The sequence below is a fragment of the Ciconia boyciana genome, chromosome 5, assembly GCF_034638445.1.
Source record: "Ciconia boyciana chromosome 5, ASM3463844v1, whole genome shotgun sequence".
In the NCBI taxonomy this organism is placed as follows: domain Eukaryota; kingdom Metazoa; phylum Chordata; class Aves; order Ciconiiformes; family Ciconiidae; genus Ciconia; species Ciconia boyciana.
Window position 1 is genome coordinate 50563934 of NC_132938.1, and position 16688 is coordinate 50580621.

At 42.0% G+C, this 16688-nt stretch overlaps 1 protein-coding gene across 1 annotated transcript in view; it reads right to left on the reverse strand.

Moving 5' to 3' along the window:
• Positions 1-9277: 9277 nt before the first annotated feature.
• FHIP1A (FHF complex subunit HOOK interacting protein 1A) overlaps positions 9278-16688 on the reverse strand; it is a 39090-nt gene continuing 31679 nt past the window's right edge. Inside the window, exons 9-11 of the mRNA XM_072862644.1 lie at positions 14114-14292; positions 13686-13824; positions 9278-9589 (exon numbers count right to left, since the gene is read on the reverse strand). Coding sequence (XP_072718745.1) covers positions 9339-9589; positions 13686-13824; positions 14114-14292 — 569 coding nt within the window. The 3' untranslated portion in view covers positions 9278-9338. The remainder of the gene's footprint in view (positions 9590-13685; positions 13825-14113; positions 14293-16688) is intronic.

The window sequence follows — 16688 nt, forward strand, 5'->3', positions numbered from 1 at the left end:
CATGAAATCTGGACTCCTAATTTAAAGGTACTCCCTCAGTTTAGAAAAACACAATTGTTTCCAAAAGGTGCTCCTCTAAGGTTAGTGCTTTTTGTTGCACAGCTTGATGCTGCTGTGCTGAGTTTCCCCTCTGCTGTAGTGGGTGCCTCTTAAAAAAGAGAAAGCAAAACAACCACGTATTAAGCTGTATTTAGAAGAGGGAAGGATCTCCACAACTGTAGCATGGCTACTGCTGGTAAATGTCTTTTTAATGGCTACTTCTTCTTAGCCACTCTCTTCCTACATAATTACGGTTTGCTAATATGGTACAAAATCTGTTAAAAATCATAAGCCAAGTTCTGTAAGAGTACAGCATTAGATCTTTAAATGGATTTACTGTAAATCTCAATCTATTTTCACCTCCACCTGCCAGACACAATGGATAACGAGAAAGATTAAAAAGGGATAATTATCATATTCTTCCTCTTCCAGGGAGGGGAAAGAGCAGCTATAGTCTATAAATTTCGCACTATATTATGAAACAGTCACTTCTAAAATTTTTGAAGAAATCTTTTGCCGGTGCACACAAAATGTAAATTTCTTTCTGACAGAAAAAAGCTGTTTGAGTCAAATGAGATCAGGATGATGAATGTTTTTAACATTTGTAGAGATACCAGCTACCAACTTTAAAGCAGTGGTAGCTGAAAGTGCTAGGACCAAGAGATGAGAAGGCTCCGCAGGGCCAGCTAATACTGCTCCCACTATGGCAGCCTGCATTAAGGGGCTCATCAGTCACCTTACACCATGTTGATCGAACCAATACAGCCAAAACACTGGATCCTTTTTTGCCTGCAAAGGGCCTGATACAGCAGCCTAAATACAACCACCACCTTCCTCAGTGCCCTAAACGGAGGTAAAGGCAAGTTCTAAGTACTCCACAAGTGAACTCTGTACTGCACAAAACAGCTTTGATTTATATTTGCATAGCAGTAGTCGATGGAGCACATTAAAAGACAGAAGCAGCAGCCTCAGGGAGTTTAATATCTGCTATTGTAAAGACAAATGAGAAAAGCCCCATAGGACAGGTGGGTCCACAAGATAAAAAGGCAGAGCCTGACTACAGAGTGTTCGATGTCAGAATATTTTGCAGACCAGGAGACTGTTTTAAGTGTGGTTGTATCGAGGCTAGGAACTCAAGAATTAAGACTAAGGCTTTGACCCCAACTTGCAAGTCTTATTTAGCTACAACAGTGCTCCCTGATGTACTGATTGCAGATGGCATCTGTGCAATGGCATTAGGCAGGGTGAATTAAGGACAGTTTCATGCAGGTTTTCACCAGTAACCATCCACGAACAGAGGGCCAAGGAAAATGCTCGCAAATTAAAAGCTGACACCAGACACTGTCATGACAATCTCATCTACTCATTGCTGAAGTCCTTTAGGAGGGCACTCCTGATGGTGGAGAGATGATACTTACAATCCTGTATAGCTGAAGTATCCCATATCTGAGGTTGCAGAGGAGGAGAAGAAAGTTGTCAAAAAAGATGCTGGCAATGCTGAAGTAGTGAAGAAAGAATTTCTAGCGCTCAGCCTTGGCTGCAGAGTTTAATTTCAACTGTTAAAAATAGAAGCGTATGATAGGAACCTTAACTAAAAAATTTACAGCTAGAGTATTCACGCTGCGATTTCACTGCGGCCCCTTTCCGCTCCATTGCTGCAGCGTGGTGTCAGCGTACTGTAATGTTCTCATTTCTGTTCTGAGAACCCCTCTACCTACACACTTTCACAACCACTGACCTCGGCAGCACCTTCTCAGCGATTTATGGCCTTGTGTGTATGCTCAACATGTAGAGTGTGTGGGTTTTTTCACATAAAGAAAAACAAATTGGGTTTTCACTCAACTCTCTCTTCTCAAACTGCACGAGAGAAGACGGAATAGCACACTGGTGGTCTTTTTGCTCTTGTTGCCTGCATCTTCCTTGCAATGCTGTTTACAAACACTCCAAAGTTCATTGGATTCTGCTTCACATAATGGCTGTATAAAACCAAGTTACAGCAAATTGGAGGCGAAGATTTATCTTGGAAGCTTACCTGCACTGGATCGGCTGTCAACTGCAAGTCGTCCCTGTCCCATCAGAAGCTGCGAACTTTCAGGTGTGAGAGAGAGAGAGAGAGAGAATTCTATTGCTAACCAGTGTGAGGAAGGCAATAAAATACAAAATCCTAAGTCATCATGACCTGTGATTTGCTGCGCCTTTTCCTGCCCATTGCGATGGCAGATTTAAACTCCATCTAGAGGAGCCCCTGGGCCAAGCCAGATCAGTAATTATGGATCACTGCAGCGGGAACACAAAGCCACCAGGAATGCTCCTTCTTTTGGCTGTGCTCAACACACCCCCCACATCAGGCCATAGAGCCTGAATTTTAACTGCAATAAAACAAACCTACAGGAATGCTCACGTGTTGCCATGAGGCAACAAAGATGCAAAAGAAGGTAGAGTTTAGTGAGCAATGCAGCTGTGCGTGGTCCTAATGAGTACTGACCAAGTCTTCTTCCCTCTAGGACCGTCCTAGTCCCAGACCCTTAAGATCTCCTGTAGGGTGTACAGACATTTCACAACTGTCTGCAGCATTTGCTGACCATTTGCATCATGCATTTGTATGTATAGGTGGAGAGGGACCCTGACCTTTGCTGTCCCTCCCCTTTATCTGTGCATGTAAGGTCCAACTCAGGACCCTGCAAATGACTCCATCTCACCTGCTGGCTTTTCCCCAAAAAAGACTGGTGACAGCTGTGCCAGACCCCACATTAGCCCAGCACCTACACAGGCAGCCAATTATTTCATGCCATATCCACTGCCTTGTCATCGCAGCCTTTGGAGAAAGGCCTAAGAGGTGAGTTCAGTGTTTAGAGCTGCAGAGGTTGTGCTGCCATGAGCTAATCCTAACACGAGTGCTTGAAGGCCAACAGTTTCACTGTAGGGAATGCTCCCTCCGTGCACAGGCATTTTGTGTAAGCACAAAGCAAAAGTTCCCCTGACATATGGTCGCATCAGCCACACCTTTAATTATCTAAAGCACACCCACTAAGCAGGCATAACTGTTAATAAGTTACATTTTACTTTCTCATTTCTAAAGCTTGAGAGGCCATATTTTCAGACTTGTCTTAGAGGCAGCTAGGTTTTTCACGCTGAAGCTCAGAAACCAATGTTACGACTGGAGTTTTACGACAGACGCTGGTCAGAGTTGCCAACACCAAGCTGCGCTTGGACACCGAGAGACACCTCAAGAGACATGAGTCCTTGGCTCAAGCTGCAGCAAGAGATACCGAGACCCAGAGCCACTCCCTCTCCTTTGAGGACGAGATGGCATTTCGTCTGAGCTCTAGCCAAACTGACACAGCAGCACTGCGCTGGATGCAGTTTAGTTGTCTTGGATTTGACTCACGCACGTTATTTTTTGGTCTATATCCAAGCTAGTTATTTTTAAAGTAGACTGCAATAAAATGCAGCTGCTGTGGAATCGGCTTCATCAGAAATGCAAGTTTGCAGGTATTTAGTCCACAATATGTAATTGTATGCGGGCAGTCTGCCGAAGCCCAAGAGAAAGTTATTTGGTCGAGAAATGCAGCCTTTGCACAAAAGTTCCATCAGGGCTTTTAGCCCAGAGACTTCAGTCTTAATTTAATCCAGCTGCCACACAAGCACCATTATAATCAATGAACAAAAAGAAGATTTGCACAGTCAGCAACAAAACGTCACTTTAAGTACCTACATATTTGAGAATCCAAGTAATGCTCCTATTCATAAATAAGAGGCTTCCAACTGAGCATGTAACAAATGAAGTACATTGATGCTGGGCCACAACATGTTTAGAAAAGCTGGGGGCCCCTAAAAGATAAAGTACATTTAGTCATTCACTGCCAACAAAGTCACTGAGATGGCACTGCATTCTGCGGCTGTCTGCGCTCTGACAGCTGGCACCACCGTCATATTACCTGAATACCTATTTATGCAAGTCTGACACCACCTTAACAAGGAGCAATTTTTACCCTCCTTTGCACAGTTCTGGCCCAAAACATTGTATAGCAGTGCTACCCACTTGGACAGTTACCACAGGATGCTGTCAGTGTCATTTTTCAAGTTTGCTATGAGCTTTTTCTTTCTGGTCCCCAAGTAAATCAGAGCAACGCATGTAAATTCTTACTGCATTTTGCACAGAGGCAAGTGCCCCCTGCTAATCTGCAGTGTTTTACCTTTGGTTCGCTCATTAAGGTAAGCAGCCTGAGTGTCATGTACCCTCCGTTTCTGCTGATAATGCTCAAAAGGTGCAAGGAAGAACATACTGTAATTATCTAAATTGGATCTGGACACAGCAGCAACATTACTGTACTGTGCCAGAGCTATCTGACTTAAAAGAAAGAGGAAAATCCCAGTATTCTACTCATAACCGTAGATGCAGTTTAAATGTTACAAATGTAATGGGAGCAGTCATAAAAACTGCAGGCATGACATAGCAACTTCAGTAAATACAGCACAGTAAATTGCTTATTAAATCAAGCTGCCCTCAAACAGGAGCTGTGGCTACAAATTCAAATGATACAATGGCATAATTTAACTGCACCAAATCACACCACTCCCGTCCTTTTCTTCCCAACCCTGAGATTTTAGAGCTTCTTAGAGGAGCTAAAAATCCTTCCTGAAGCACGAAACCTTCTGTGAGGCATAAGAAGAGTGCACAAAAGGGTAGTGAACGCGTACACGCTGTGCTAGATGGTATACTTCTCTTGGTAAATAGAACTTAACCTCTTGAACTTAAACCCTTGGACTCTGCGGGATGCCATAAATTTGTTTGCAAATGTTTTTCTCTGAAGGAGTAAACAGAGCACTTCGGCATTGTGCCCGGGCCAAAGAGCAATTAGAATGGCACTGGTGGCAGAAACGCTGTTCAGGCTTACTGCCTATCCCGTCCTGTTCCCAGTCCAAAGCGTGGCCCCTGCCAGTGTCCGAGGTCCACCCCAGTCACACCATGTTTCCTCCCATTCTAGGGAATTCACTGATCTTACTAAAAAGATCAAATCGCATCTGAAAGGCAAATGCACAAAGTGGGTACGGCAGCACGACACCAGTGAATTCACCAGACTTTTTACAAAGTGACAAACCCCGATGAAAGAGGAAATAAGTAATTTACGAACTGGATGCTCTGAAGGATGTATCTGGGTGTGCCGGTGGGAGGGACAGCCTGTGCCTGCTACTGGGAATTTTCTCATCTCCACAGAATACAGCTGACAACAGCAGTTCTCATTTCTGTTCTTCCAAACCAAGGTCAGAAGTTACCAGGACAAAGAAGGCAGTGCATCTTTCACGTCCGAAACTGCAACAACCAACAACTCAAATCTCATTTGAAATCCTGTATTTTTATTTAGGGCACACATGGAAAAGATCAAATTTAAGAAAAATGCCTAGAATATAATAATAAAAAGGCAGTAAGTAGGGCCAACAACACAGCACATGAATTGCAACTGTCTGTACATGTCCAAAGATCAGCACATGCAAAGGGTGATGCTGTTTTGAATGAAAGCTGCTGAGCGCTTTAGCCCAATTAATACAAACAATGTGTGTGTGTGTGCTGAGACTAACCCACAGGGCATCCAAAAGTGCTCAAAGGTAAAAGAGAATGACTACAACTGTTTTAAGACACTAAAGCGTTCACTTTATAGGTAGGTTGTAAAAATAATAGCAGGTTGAAATTGCTGGAAAGATTCCTTGCTACAGCAGAACAGCTTAAAACCACACTCAAAGGCTACATCATTGGAAGTGTGGCATTCACAGTCTGAAACATTGAGCAGGAGACTGGAAATTAGTTTTGGTATCACTGAGCCACCACCTGCAGGTTTTGGAACAGATCTGCCAATGCCAAGACGCTTCATTTGTGACTGATGCTGAGACAACGTGTGGAAGAGGGACCGCTCTAGTCACACACACATGAGGGTGGGGAAATCCAGACCATAGAGCACTTCTTCACTCTTGGAAAGAGCAGCATAACGCTGTGTCCTCCTGGGGCCTACTGGCTGGACCACAGCTTGGACCATAGGCATATAGGGGGTTTTTTTTGGAAAAAGATGTATCACTGGTGAGAGATGGGATAACGCATTCTCTAACTGGAGGGAAGAAGCTTATTAAACATTTGGCTGAAGAACTTACGCACACGGAGGTGATGAATCTCAAAAGATCAACATTTTCAAGCTAAATCACAGGCTCTGCATTTTGAAGACAGGAAGATGCAATTCCTGCCAATATTTTTTTTGCTGGCTGCTGGACATTATGCTACAATCACAACTAAGACATAGCTGCAAGTCTGATCCCGCTCAGGAACCAAGTAATATAAAGTTACATGTACGATCGCCATTTTTACAGTCCTGAGCCAGGGCCACTGCGCTAGTCTACCTCTTCCTTTGGGGGAGCTGACAGACAGATTTCCCATTTACAAGGGGACGCTGAGCACACACACAGTTGTGACCTTTCAGCAATAAGTCTTCCACATGACTCCAGATTTCAAAGGCTGAATTTATCCTACTGGATGTAGAGCATAAGTTCTACTATAGTTTATGAGGTAAATCCTCCCCTTCCTCAAATTTATAGATGCTGTTTTGAGCAGTCCACAGTTTAAAATCCCTATGTAGCTTAAGAGACCTGCTGAGATGGAACTTCTGTGACTTTTTAAAATTTAACTGGTGTTTTCAACAAATGTACAATCTCAAAATAAATCCCTTCTACCCAGCAAATAAAGATTCTTATTTTAGAATAAAAACAAGGGAAGGGAGTGTTCACATAATAACCTTACTGCCTTGAGCACTGGTCTGCAGAATTCTTTATTTTAAAAAAATAAAATTCTTTTAAATTCCTTTTTAAAAAGTCCTTCAGAAAAAGGATTGGATTGCTTCTGCAATTTAGCACTTGTTTCTGAACCACTAAAAGTTAGCTGACCACACTCATTTGGTACTTTTTCTTTTGCTCACGTAAAGTTCCTACCAGAAGAGGTGAGGAGCAGAGCAAGCACTGACCCTGCATCCACAATGCTAAAACACTTTCCACACACAACGCTACTGAACCCCTTCAGGCCAGGTCTGCAAGTACAGCATGAAAGACAGCACGACTGGTAATAGTGGGAGCAGGAACAGGGGAGTGGGGAAAGAACCCACCATGTCCTAGGACAAGTTTTAAAAACAAACAAACAAACCAAAACCAAACAAAAAACAAAACCAAAACAAACACCCCTTAATTTGCTCATTGCCCATTTACAACAGCAATGCAGGGGAAAAAAGAAAAAGAAAGAGCTCTCTTAAACCTGGATAACTAAGATTTAAGAAAAAACCCACAGCCTCGGCTTCAGCTTCTTTGGAAGCTTGTGAGGTGAAACAGGGCCATGTGGAGGTCAGTAGGTGATCTACAGGATGGGGATGCAACGGTGCCTAAAAAAATAAACAAGTTAGAAGAGAAGGCAACCAGAGAGTCAGCTAGGAAGCAACAGGACCCCCAGCCATCATGGAAGTGAAGACGGACCCAGAGAAGTTCTTGAGGTGATGTTGTTAGAGGTACACTTTGGGTATTTTTTTTTCCTTGGAATAGCCCACAGCACTCTGACACAATGAATGCTTCTCACAGCTTGTAGATTAAAGGTACAATTAATTACCTTAATTGTAATTAAGAAGCATCTAAAGGATTTAGGAGCTTAAATTGCACTGCAGATTCCACAGGAATTTGACCTGTAATTAATTAGACTCTTCTGGAGTGTCTTTGTTTTTAAAGTGTTCTTTTCCCTTGCAATCTCAGAGAAAGTGTGTTTCAAAATCAGCACGCGGTTAACTGGAGCATCCCACATTACAGAATTACAATGAGCAGGAGAACTAATGTATGCAAATATTATTTCTGATTTCTGTTCCTTCAGATTTCCTGGAGTCACTGTTAGTTTCTTTCCTGGACAAAGGGGTTTAAGGCTTTCTTGAACTAAGCCCCTCTTTATGTAGCCAACTACAGCACACTGGAAGGACAATTATGCTACTAAGATAAGACGAAATGCAGTGGTGATGCACCAATTCATCATGTTTGGGTTCTTCTAATGAAGCCCATTACTCACAGAAGAGAATTTTCTCAAGCAGTTAGTCACCAGCAGACAGCTTTCCCTGTTACTCCTTCCTTTTCTACAGCTGGCGAATAGTCTGGTCCTCCCCTCACCATCCCAAAAGTGCAATATTAGGAAAAGCCAACACCTAAATTAAAAGTAAACAAACAGTATTTAACTTTCCCTTAACCAGAAAAATTAACAGTAAAACAGAACAGCTTTCAGGAGCAAGCCAACCTTTTTCATTAAAAAGAAAAGGACAAAAACAGCCTGCTGTCCTTTTAATACTACTGAAAGATATTGAAGACCTTTCTTTAGCTTATTAAAATGAGCATAAAACCAAACTACATACTAATTACAGCTTGCATAGAAACTTTTTGTTCCATACTTTGTGCAAATCTTACTAAATAAGGCCTGCTTGAGAGTTTAGGTAGCAATGCAGTAGTTATCAAAGAATGCTGAGAAACTGCAAGGAAAATTCCAGGCGGTCTGCAATCCACATCCACTTACACAGTTCATTTGACTTCAAAGACCAACAGCTGATAGCTGCGGATCTGTCTGCAACATAAGGCAATGTGGTATGTGTAGGGTCCAGCACCTGCTTTTGGCTAGTCATGGGTTTAATACACATAAGATCACTTGAATTTACAAAACCTGAGCCGCTAGTTAAAAAGAGGGCTTCAGATCTGGATTGGTAAGAACCCATTTCAGGCAACAGGACAGGAAGGGAGGAAGGGGACAAAGACATGAAGAAGCACAACCCTTCACATAACGGGGTTTTGTGCAGATTTTGTGTATACTTTTATACCCTCAACTGTCCCCGTGGGGCAATGTTTTTCCAAACAAACTGTCTTCTAACAAGTTATCCAGAAGAGTATTTCTGGAACAGAAAAAGCTAAAACATTTGCCTCTCTTAGCCAACCTACAAGTGTCTATTGCAGAAATTCAACAGGAATCAGTGATGCTAAAGAAGGGTGGCTGTGCAAAGAGGAGGAGATGAAGTAGGAAGCTGCAGTAAGAGCAGTATCAGAAATCTCTCAAATAAGTTATGTAGCATAGAGGGAAATTATAAGGCCTAATATAAGGTAACATGGAATAACATTTTGCCTCCTACCTCCCCCTCCAAATCAAGTATTTTCAGGATATACTGAAGTACAACATTCTTTTGTAAGCAGCTTTGCATTAAAAATCTGTTTGAACGCCAAAAGCTTTTTTAAAAACACATTTAAAAACCCCACTAATAATAATCCTCAAAATCCCCCAGTATTTTGTAACATAAAATGGAATGCTCCTGAGCAAGAGCTGCCAGCTCCTTCAGGAACTCCGGGAAAAGGGCAGCTGCAAGTACGGCATTCCTCACGTGCGCGGGAAGGCTGGGATGAGCCAGGCCTTTCTTTCCTTTATGTCCCAGGAAAGGCTGGAGTACTGCTGGGTAAGCTTCAGAGAGGTTCCTTCCTTTCCCTGCGTTGCTGCTGTGCTGGACATTACCTAAAGCCAGGAAGAGCGGAGAGGAAATAAGGACTCAGTATATTAAGCACACACAGTATTTGTACAGTGTCCAAACCCGGTTTACAAGGGCTGCCTTCAGAGCTGTAGTTCGCAGTACCCAGACCGTGCAGGGAGATACTCCACTAGTCCAACATTTTAAAGTTCTACGTGGTCTGATTCTATTGCATTTTTTATTAGCTATCTTTCCCCAGGTTATATATTATTCAGTTCCAGCTCTGATGAGAAAAATATGTGGGCAGAAGAGGAGTCAAGGGAAAGAGTAATATGGATTTACCTTATGAAATAGCAGATAATATCTACCCATCTAGACCCAGCATGGTTGTCTCAATTTAAATGATGCTGTGCTCTAGCCCTTCCCCAGATCAAAATATCATTTGGACTTTACTTTTCTCTCTCTTTCTCTACCCTCTCCCCATGAATCATCACGTAAATGGGTTTGAGGCCGAGCTATCACATCGCCAAACATCGGGAGTTTGAAGCAAGCTAGAAACTAAGGGAAAAAACATTTGAAAATTTGATTTTTCTACAGCTGTAGGCCCCACTAACTACACTTACCTTTAACTCCCTGTAAAGCAACTAAACATTTAAAAAAGAGCAAGCGAAAACCACTGTGTGCTCTGCAATATGATCTCTGGTGCCAGAGTTCAGAGGATCAGGGCTCAAGCATCAGAACGCATGGAATTACAGTGACAGCAGTACTTAAATTTCAATCAATTGCTCCTTGTTTCAACCTGAAGCAGAACTGCACTTTAATTAGATGATAATTAATTTAGTGAAACTAAAAAGGTGAGAAAATTTAACACTGATGGAAATAAATACTTCACAAAGAAAAATTAACCTGCAGAACTCACTGCCACACAATGTCATTGAGGCCAGAAGCAGACAGATAAAATCCTGTCTAACTTACAAGCAGATGTTCTCATGAGCTGTATAAGTAAATTATTTAAAAAAAAAAACCAAACAAAACTGTCATATTAACTCACATACTGCAGATAATGCAGCAATGTAGAGTTCGGCTTAAGAAGAGGTTTCCCTTAAAGTACATGCAGTTTATGTGGAAACAACTCAGTCTCAGGTTACACCACGCTTTTCCTGAAACCTCTCCAAGTAGCTAACGCGAGAACGGGTAGATGAATGCCTCGCCCGACGCAGCAGCGCAATCCCTCTGTTCTACAGCTCTGCACTGTTGTTCCTTTCCTGTACCTCTCCTAAGGCACTGTGGAATTACTGTACAGTTCCAAATACTCGAAAGACATTTTCATCTTAATCATCTAACAGTTGTACTTTTCTTGAGTTTCAAAAAACCTTTCCAACTCCAGACTTATCAATCATTCATATTGTTATTCTACAAATTTTTATCTACTAGAGATAGAGTACAGGAATTTCAGTTCTGTGGAAAATTCTGACTGTGAGAGGAAAAACAAATTATGAATTACAATGAAAAGATAAAGTTTTGAGCTTCCCTTGAAGATTTTTTTTAATATATTTTCTAACATCAAAATGTTTCATAATTAATATTTTAAGTTTTTTAAATAGATTAGCCGATATAAGCAGAATGCTAGTATACTGTCGAAGCTTTCCTTTTTTTTTTTAAACTCTTCCCTTCAAAAAGCATCAAAATTGAACCATTTCCCTAAAAACATTTTGATTTAGATTTAAGGGGGAGGAGGGGGGTTGGAGTACAGAAAGCTGGTCTAGGGACAAGAGATTTGATTTTCTTCTTTGACCAGGATTGTCCACTTCTTTCTAGGGTCAGGATGCAAACCAAATCATACAACTGAGAAAATGAGAAAATGAGTACTCTGGAGATACTGTTACCAACACACTGAAAGAAGGGCAGCATTTCATATGGGATCTACATCACGACAGCTCTACATATCTAATCAGAACCCAAGGTACTGTGTAAGGAACCGAAGCTACTGTGTAAGGAAACCACATACTACTGCAAGCAGAAAATAACAAATCGTCCATTTCTGCTCAAACACCTTCAGAGATCATCACTGTCAAGAAAAAGGAAATGCTCTGGAATATTTCAGTTTTACATCTGTGTTCCCCACTAAGTCTGGCTTCTGTTTTTCAGATGTGAATTCTGTAGGAGGCCAGTTATGCTCAGACCTGTAGAAAAAAACTTCGGGTTATTCACCACTTCCGTTTGGGGAAAACACCCTCAGAGAACAGCTAATTTGCATGACGCTCAAAGGTGACATTCAAGCTAATGCAAAGAAATCATACAGGAGTTCCTCTGTTTTGTTTTTTTTTCTCCATTTACCATTATTGTAGCAGTTCCTACCTTGCCCTTCTTAATCAATATAATGAACTACTGTGGGCTGATGGACTACTGAGCCAACTTGCCCCTAGGATTACAGTTTGATTACTTGCGTCACCAGTCTTGTTGGGAAGCGAGTCTGCAGTTATCCCGACATTTATTTACTCTCCATCTATTTGTCAAGAGGTGCCTTCTTTACGGTAGTTGCTACAACACAGAAGAAAATGTACCAACAGGGTGACTAAGCAGCCTTGTTTCAAATTCCTAAATAATGACCAGCATGAGTCAACCTGGCAAATTCTGAAGCCCACAGAAGAAAACTGACGTAAAATAGAAAGTATAAATAAATGCCATTGGGAATGCATTATATAAAAGTTCTCATTGCCAGCACCTGAAAAAAAGGACACTAAATGTTGCCTCCTAATCTCATCTCCCACATGCTAGCTACAATACCATCTAATTGTAAGGCTTTCTAATCTATGGCACCAGAACATAGTGCCTAAAACACTACTGACATTTGCAATACACAGCTCCTTTACAGCAGGCACCTTCCACAGACGAATTCTTCAAAAAGCAGCCTTAGGAAGATCATAATTTTACAGACTAGATGTACTGCAAACCTTCAAAACACATACCATGCTGACTAGAAACTAGGTAAATTATTATTTAAAGCCTTGAAAAATGAAAACACAATTAAAATGGCACATAAAAAGTCCCACTTTCCACACCTCTGGAAATCCAACAAACATATCAACATCTTCACAGAGGTATGGGCAGAGTGGGTGATTATTAATGATTCGCAATAATGAGTAAGCACGCACCTGTAAATGCAGCCTCTCTTGAACCCTGTTGCTGAGTCAGCTCTTAATCACTGCAGTCACTGCTCTCACCAAATCCAACACATTCCTATCATGTGGGAAGTTTGCTTCTAAGGGAAACCTGCACCCAACATTGCACCCAACAGCAGCAAGATGAGAACCAGCACGTCCCCAGGGCACAGCCCCAACTCTACCAGTTGCCTGGCTGCATCTGGAAAGTTCTCAGAATGTAAGATTCTTCATTTTGCTTATTTTTACTAGCTTCCCCCACAGCAGTGTAATTACTGGTAACTATCAAGACAGGTGTAGCATGCACTGTGCTTGAGAAGCAGCAGATGTTACAGAAGTCCCCTGGAAAGCTGCTTGTTGGGATGATTCCTGTTTAACTCCCCACTGCTGTCAAAGTGTCCTGGCTTTTACACCCACCCACCCCCTTTTTTTGTTGTTGTTGTTGTTTTGGTTTGGTTTTCATTCAAGAAATGGCTAATATCTATCTGGCTAATCTATTTTCTGGCTAATATCTATCTCCCTCAGTAGTAGCCCAAACCGTGATATGAAGCCTTATTCAATTGTTGCAGAAACCAATTCATTCTGGACTTCTGTCCTCCCTAACATTTATCAAAAAAGAACCAATGACTAGCTGAAGGTCAGGCTAAAAATAAAATGAAATCATGCACATATGCCATCTCACCTCATGCCTTGAAAGCAAGTTTGTTTACAGCCAAACTGACAGCGAGCCAAGAGCTGATTTTGTTACTCCTTTAAACAGACATTTTCTGTAGCAAATAAAAGCATCTAAAAAGCAAAGAATATCCAAATAGATCCATATACTGTGGCCTACTGAGCATCATCAGTTTAAAGTCAGAAGGGTACATCTGGTTAATGATATTCACAATGCACCACACCTACTTTTAATCATGCTGTAGAAAACGCGAGGGGTAACTGGTGAGTCATTCCACCCAGCACTCCTCTGAGTGTGGTTAACATTTACCTTTGGTTAGCAATTCTTCTGCGGCATCAGACATGTCCACACGAAAAAGCAAGTACTGTTGGGCCTCCAGGAGAAGACCTGGGAAGTCTTTTTCAATGGAAGCAAAATGTTCAATTTTATTTTTCACAGATGCCAGCACCTGCCAAAACAACAGCAACAATTACTTCTTCCTCCCTTGCTCCCAGTGCAGCCACAGACTGAATACTCAGGCTTTCTCTAGCTGCATTAAAATAGAGTTACAACAAAAGTTACGGTCATACAGAATTTCCAGTTCTTTGCACAAATGTAATTAAAACATCAAAATGAGATGAGAGGCTCTCAGACAGGTGGAAAAGCAACAGGTGGAACTGAAAAGAGCTAATGTAAGGTTTAACGAGACACAAAAAATACTGTTCCAATAGGCATGACTAACACTTGTGGTCAAATACCTGATAAAGTGACCGCACACTAGGCTGAAACACCATGTTGGTGTTGAGCAGAAAGGAGCGAAGAAGAGGCTGTGGATAACTTGCCAGCTGAGTAATAATCCCAATAAGCAGCAAATTTACATGCAAGGAATTCTCCAGCATGTTCTCCAGCTTTGACAACACTACACTGATGAATGGTCCTGCAAGAAAAGAAGAAGGAACCAATGCTTTTGTTTTCACACAAGAAAAATCCTAAGATCTAGGAAACAGGCATTTAAAAGGAATTTTTATCATCAGAACCAACCAAATCAGACCTCCCACACACTAATTAAAGCCAGCAGGGAGAAAAACCACACTGTATCTGAACAGACAAAATAGACTTAACAGAGGTGTTAAAAGCTTTCCTGAGTAGAAGCCCTTTTGCTAGCTAGCCAATGAGTTTACATTAATGGCATATTTAACAGGCGTAACTATTCTACTTTACATATGCCAATAAGGAGTTAGCCTAGTATGTCATGGTCTACTGTTTTATTCCCCTTGAAGTTAATCAGAATGGTACCACTAGTTTCAATGCAAACAGAATCTGCCCTTTTTACACTTGTGTGTAATTTCTATGTAAGGATCGGGCAAAGTAAGCTATAGCTAGCTTTCTTGCCTTATCAAAAAACTGTGGTGTTCTAAAGAAAATATGAAAATGCTACTCTAAACATAAAAATCAAGACCTGTGGTAGTTCACATCACAAGAAAAGGCATTTTCAGTACTGCAAACAGTCACACAAAGCAGGGGAGACATTAAAATAGATTTATAAGCAAAATTATTGGTAGATGTAGGCTTTATCATATAAATGTCACCGATAAATAATAGCTTTAGTTTGTGTATTCATGCTGCAGGATAACCACTGAAATACGGAAGCATTTACCATGAAAGTACATAAACCTTTAGCATTCAAACTTAAGAAACCTTTGCAAGGCTGAGCATGACTTTAACCAAGTAATGCATATCGTTAAACGGTACAGCTGGTGAGATGCTTAAGGCAGTCTGTAAGAGTGACCTAATCACAAGTAAAGTCTTAGAAACATCCCTTGTCCCACACCCAGTCCCACCACACTATTCTGGCTACGTAAAAGCTAGGGAAACCACGCAGAAGAATCCCTGGGTGACGCAGTTACAGCATTGCTAACTTGGAACATCCCACCCTAGTCCCCAGCACAAGATGCATGGCCTGGGCATTTCCAGGGTCAAGCAAGTGGTCATAATCCGACTCCATTCCAGCTCCCCTCAGCTAGCAAACGGCTGCCATTTGAGCTACTTGGGCATAGTTTAGCCCAGTTTAATAGGCCTGCTGTAAACCATGGCAGAGGCTAAAGCAATTCTGGGCCAGCGCAACAGTAAGGATCAAATCAGAAGTGTCTACATTGCCACTTCACCTAATAGAGCATCACTAAAGGTTGAAGTCTATCATGTTTTATAGCAACCGTGAGTACAAAGCAAGCACTCCCTTGAGACTCATCTATCATGGCTAATGCCAGCACAGCTCCACTCACAAGAAGAAAGGTAGGAGGGCCTGCGTTGACAAGGCTTTATGTGGCTGCTACCTTTCAACCACCACGTCAGCCATCAGAGTGAAGGTTGGTGTGCTGGTTTTGGCTGGGACAGAGTTAATATTTTTCACAGTAGCTGGTATAGTGCTGTGTTTTGGATTTAGGATGAGAATAGTGTTGATAACCCAGGGATGTTTTAGCTATTGCTGAGCAGGGCTGACACAGAGTCAAGGCCTTTTCTGCTCCTCACCCCACCCCACCAGCGAGGAGGCTGGGGGGGCACAAGAAGCTGGGAGGGGACACAGCTGGGACAGCTGACCCCAACTGACCAAAGGGATATCCCATACCATATGGCATCATGCTCAGCATAGAAACTAGGGGAAAAGCTGGCCAGGGCTCCACTGCCCAGGAACTGGCTGGGCATCAGTCAGTGGGTGGTTAGCAATTGCATTGTACATCACTTGTTTTGTATATTCTTTTATCATGATTATTTTCCCTTTCTTTTCTGTCCTATTCAATTGTCTTTATCTCAACCCACGAGGGGTTTGGGGTTTTTTTTGGTTTTTTTTTGGTTGGTTGGTTTTTTTCCTTCCCCCCCCAATTCTCTCCCCCATCCCACTGCGGGGGTGGTGAGCGAACGGCTGTGTGGTGTTTAGCTGCCTGCTGGGTTAAACCACAACAGTTGGTATCACATCCTGCAGGAATCCCCCCTGCCTGGGTAACCCAACAGAGCAGCCCCAAAACCTTTTGCTGAGATACGGTTTCTCCTGTCCCAACATAACCTACTGCTTCCCCTCTCATGTTCATGGAGAAATTTTCACAGAGCTCCTGAGAACCACAGTGCAGTGAGAGCTCTACTGTATCAAGAGGTATTGCAGGAGGAGTTGAGACATATCACTGTTTCTCTCCTCTAGATCAGACTCCAAAGCTGAGTAGGTAAAGCTGAAGCTGGTACTTGTTACAAGTGCTGTATGCCACTGCAAGAGCCCAAGTTACCAAGATATCTTAAAAAAATTTCTCAGTGGTAGAGTGACTTTTTCCCCCAAGAAATTAC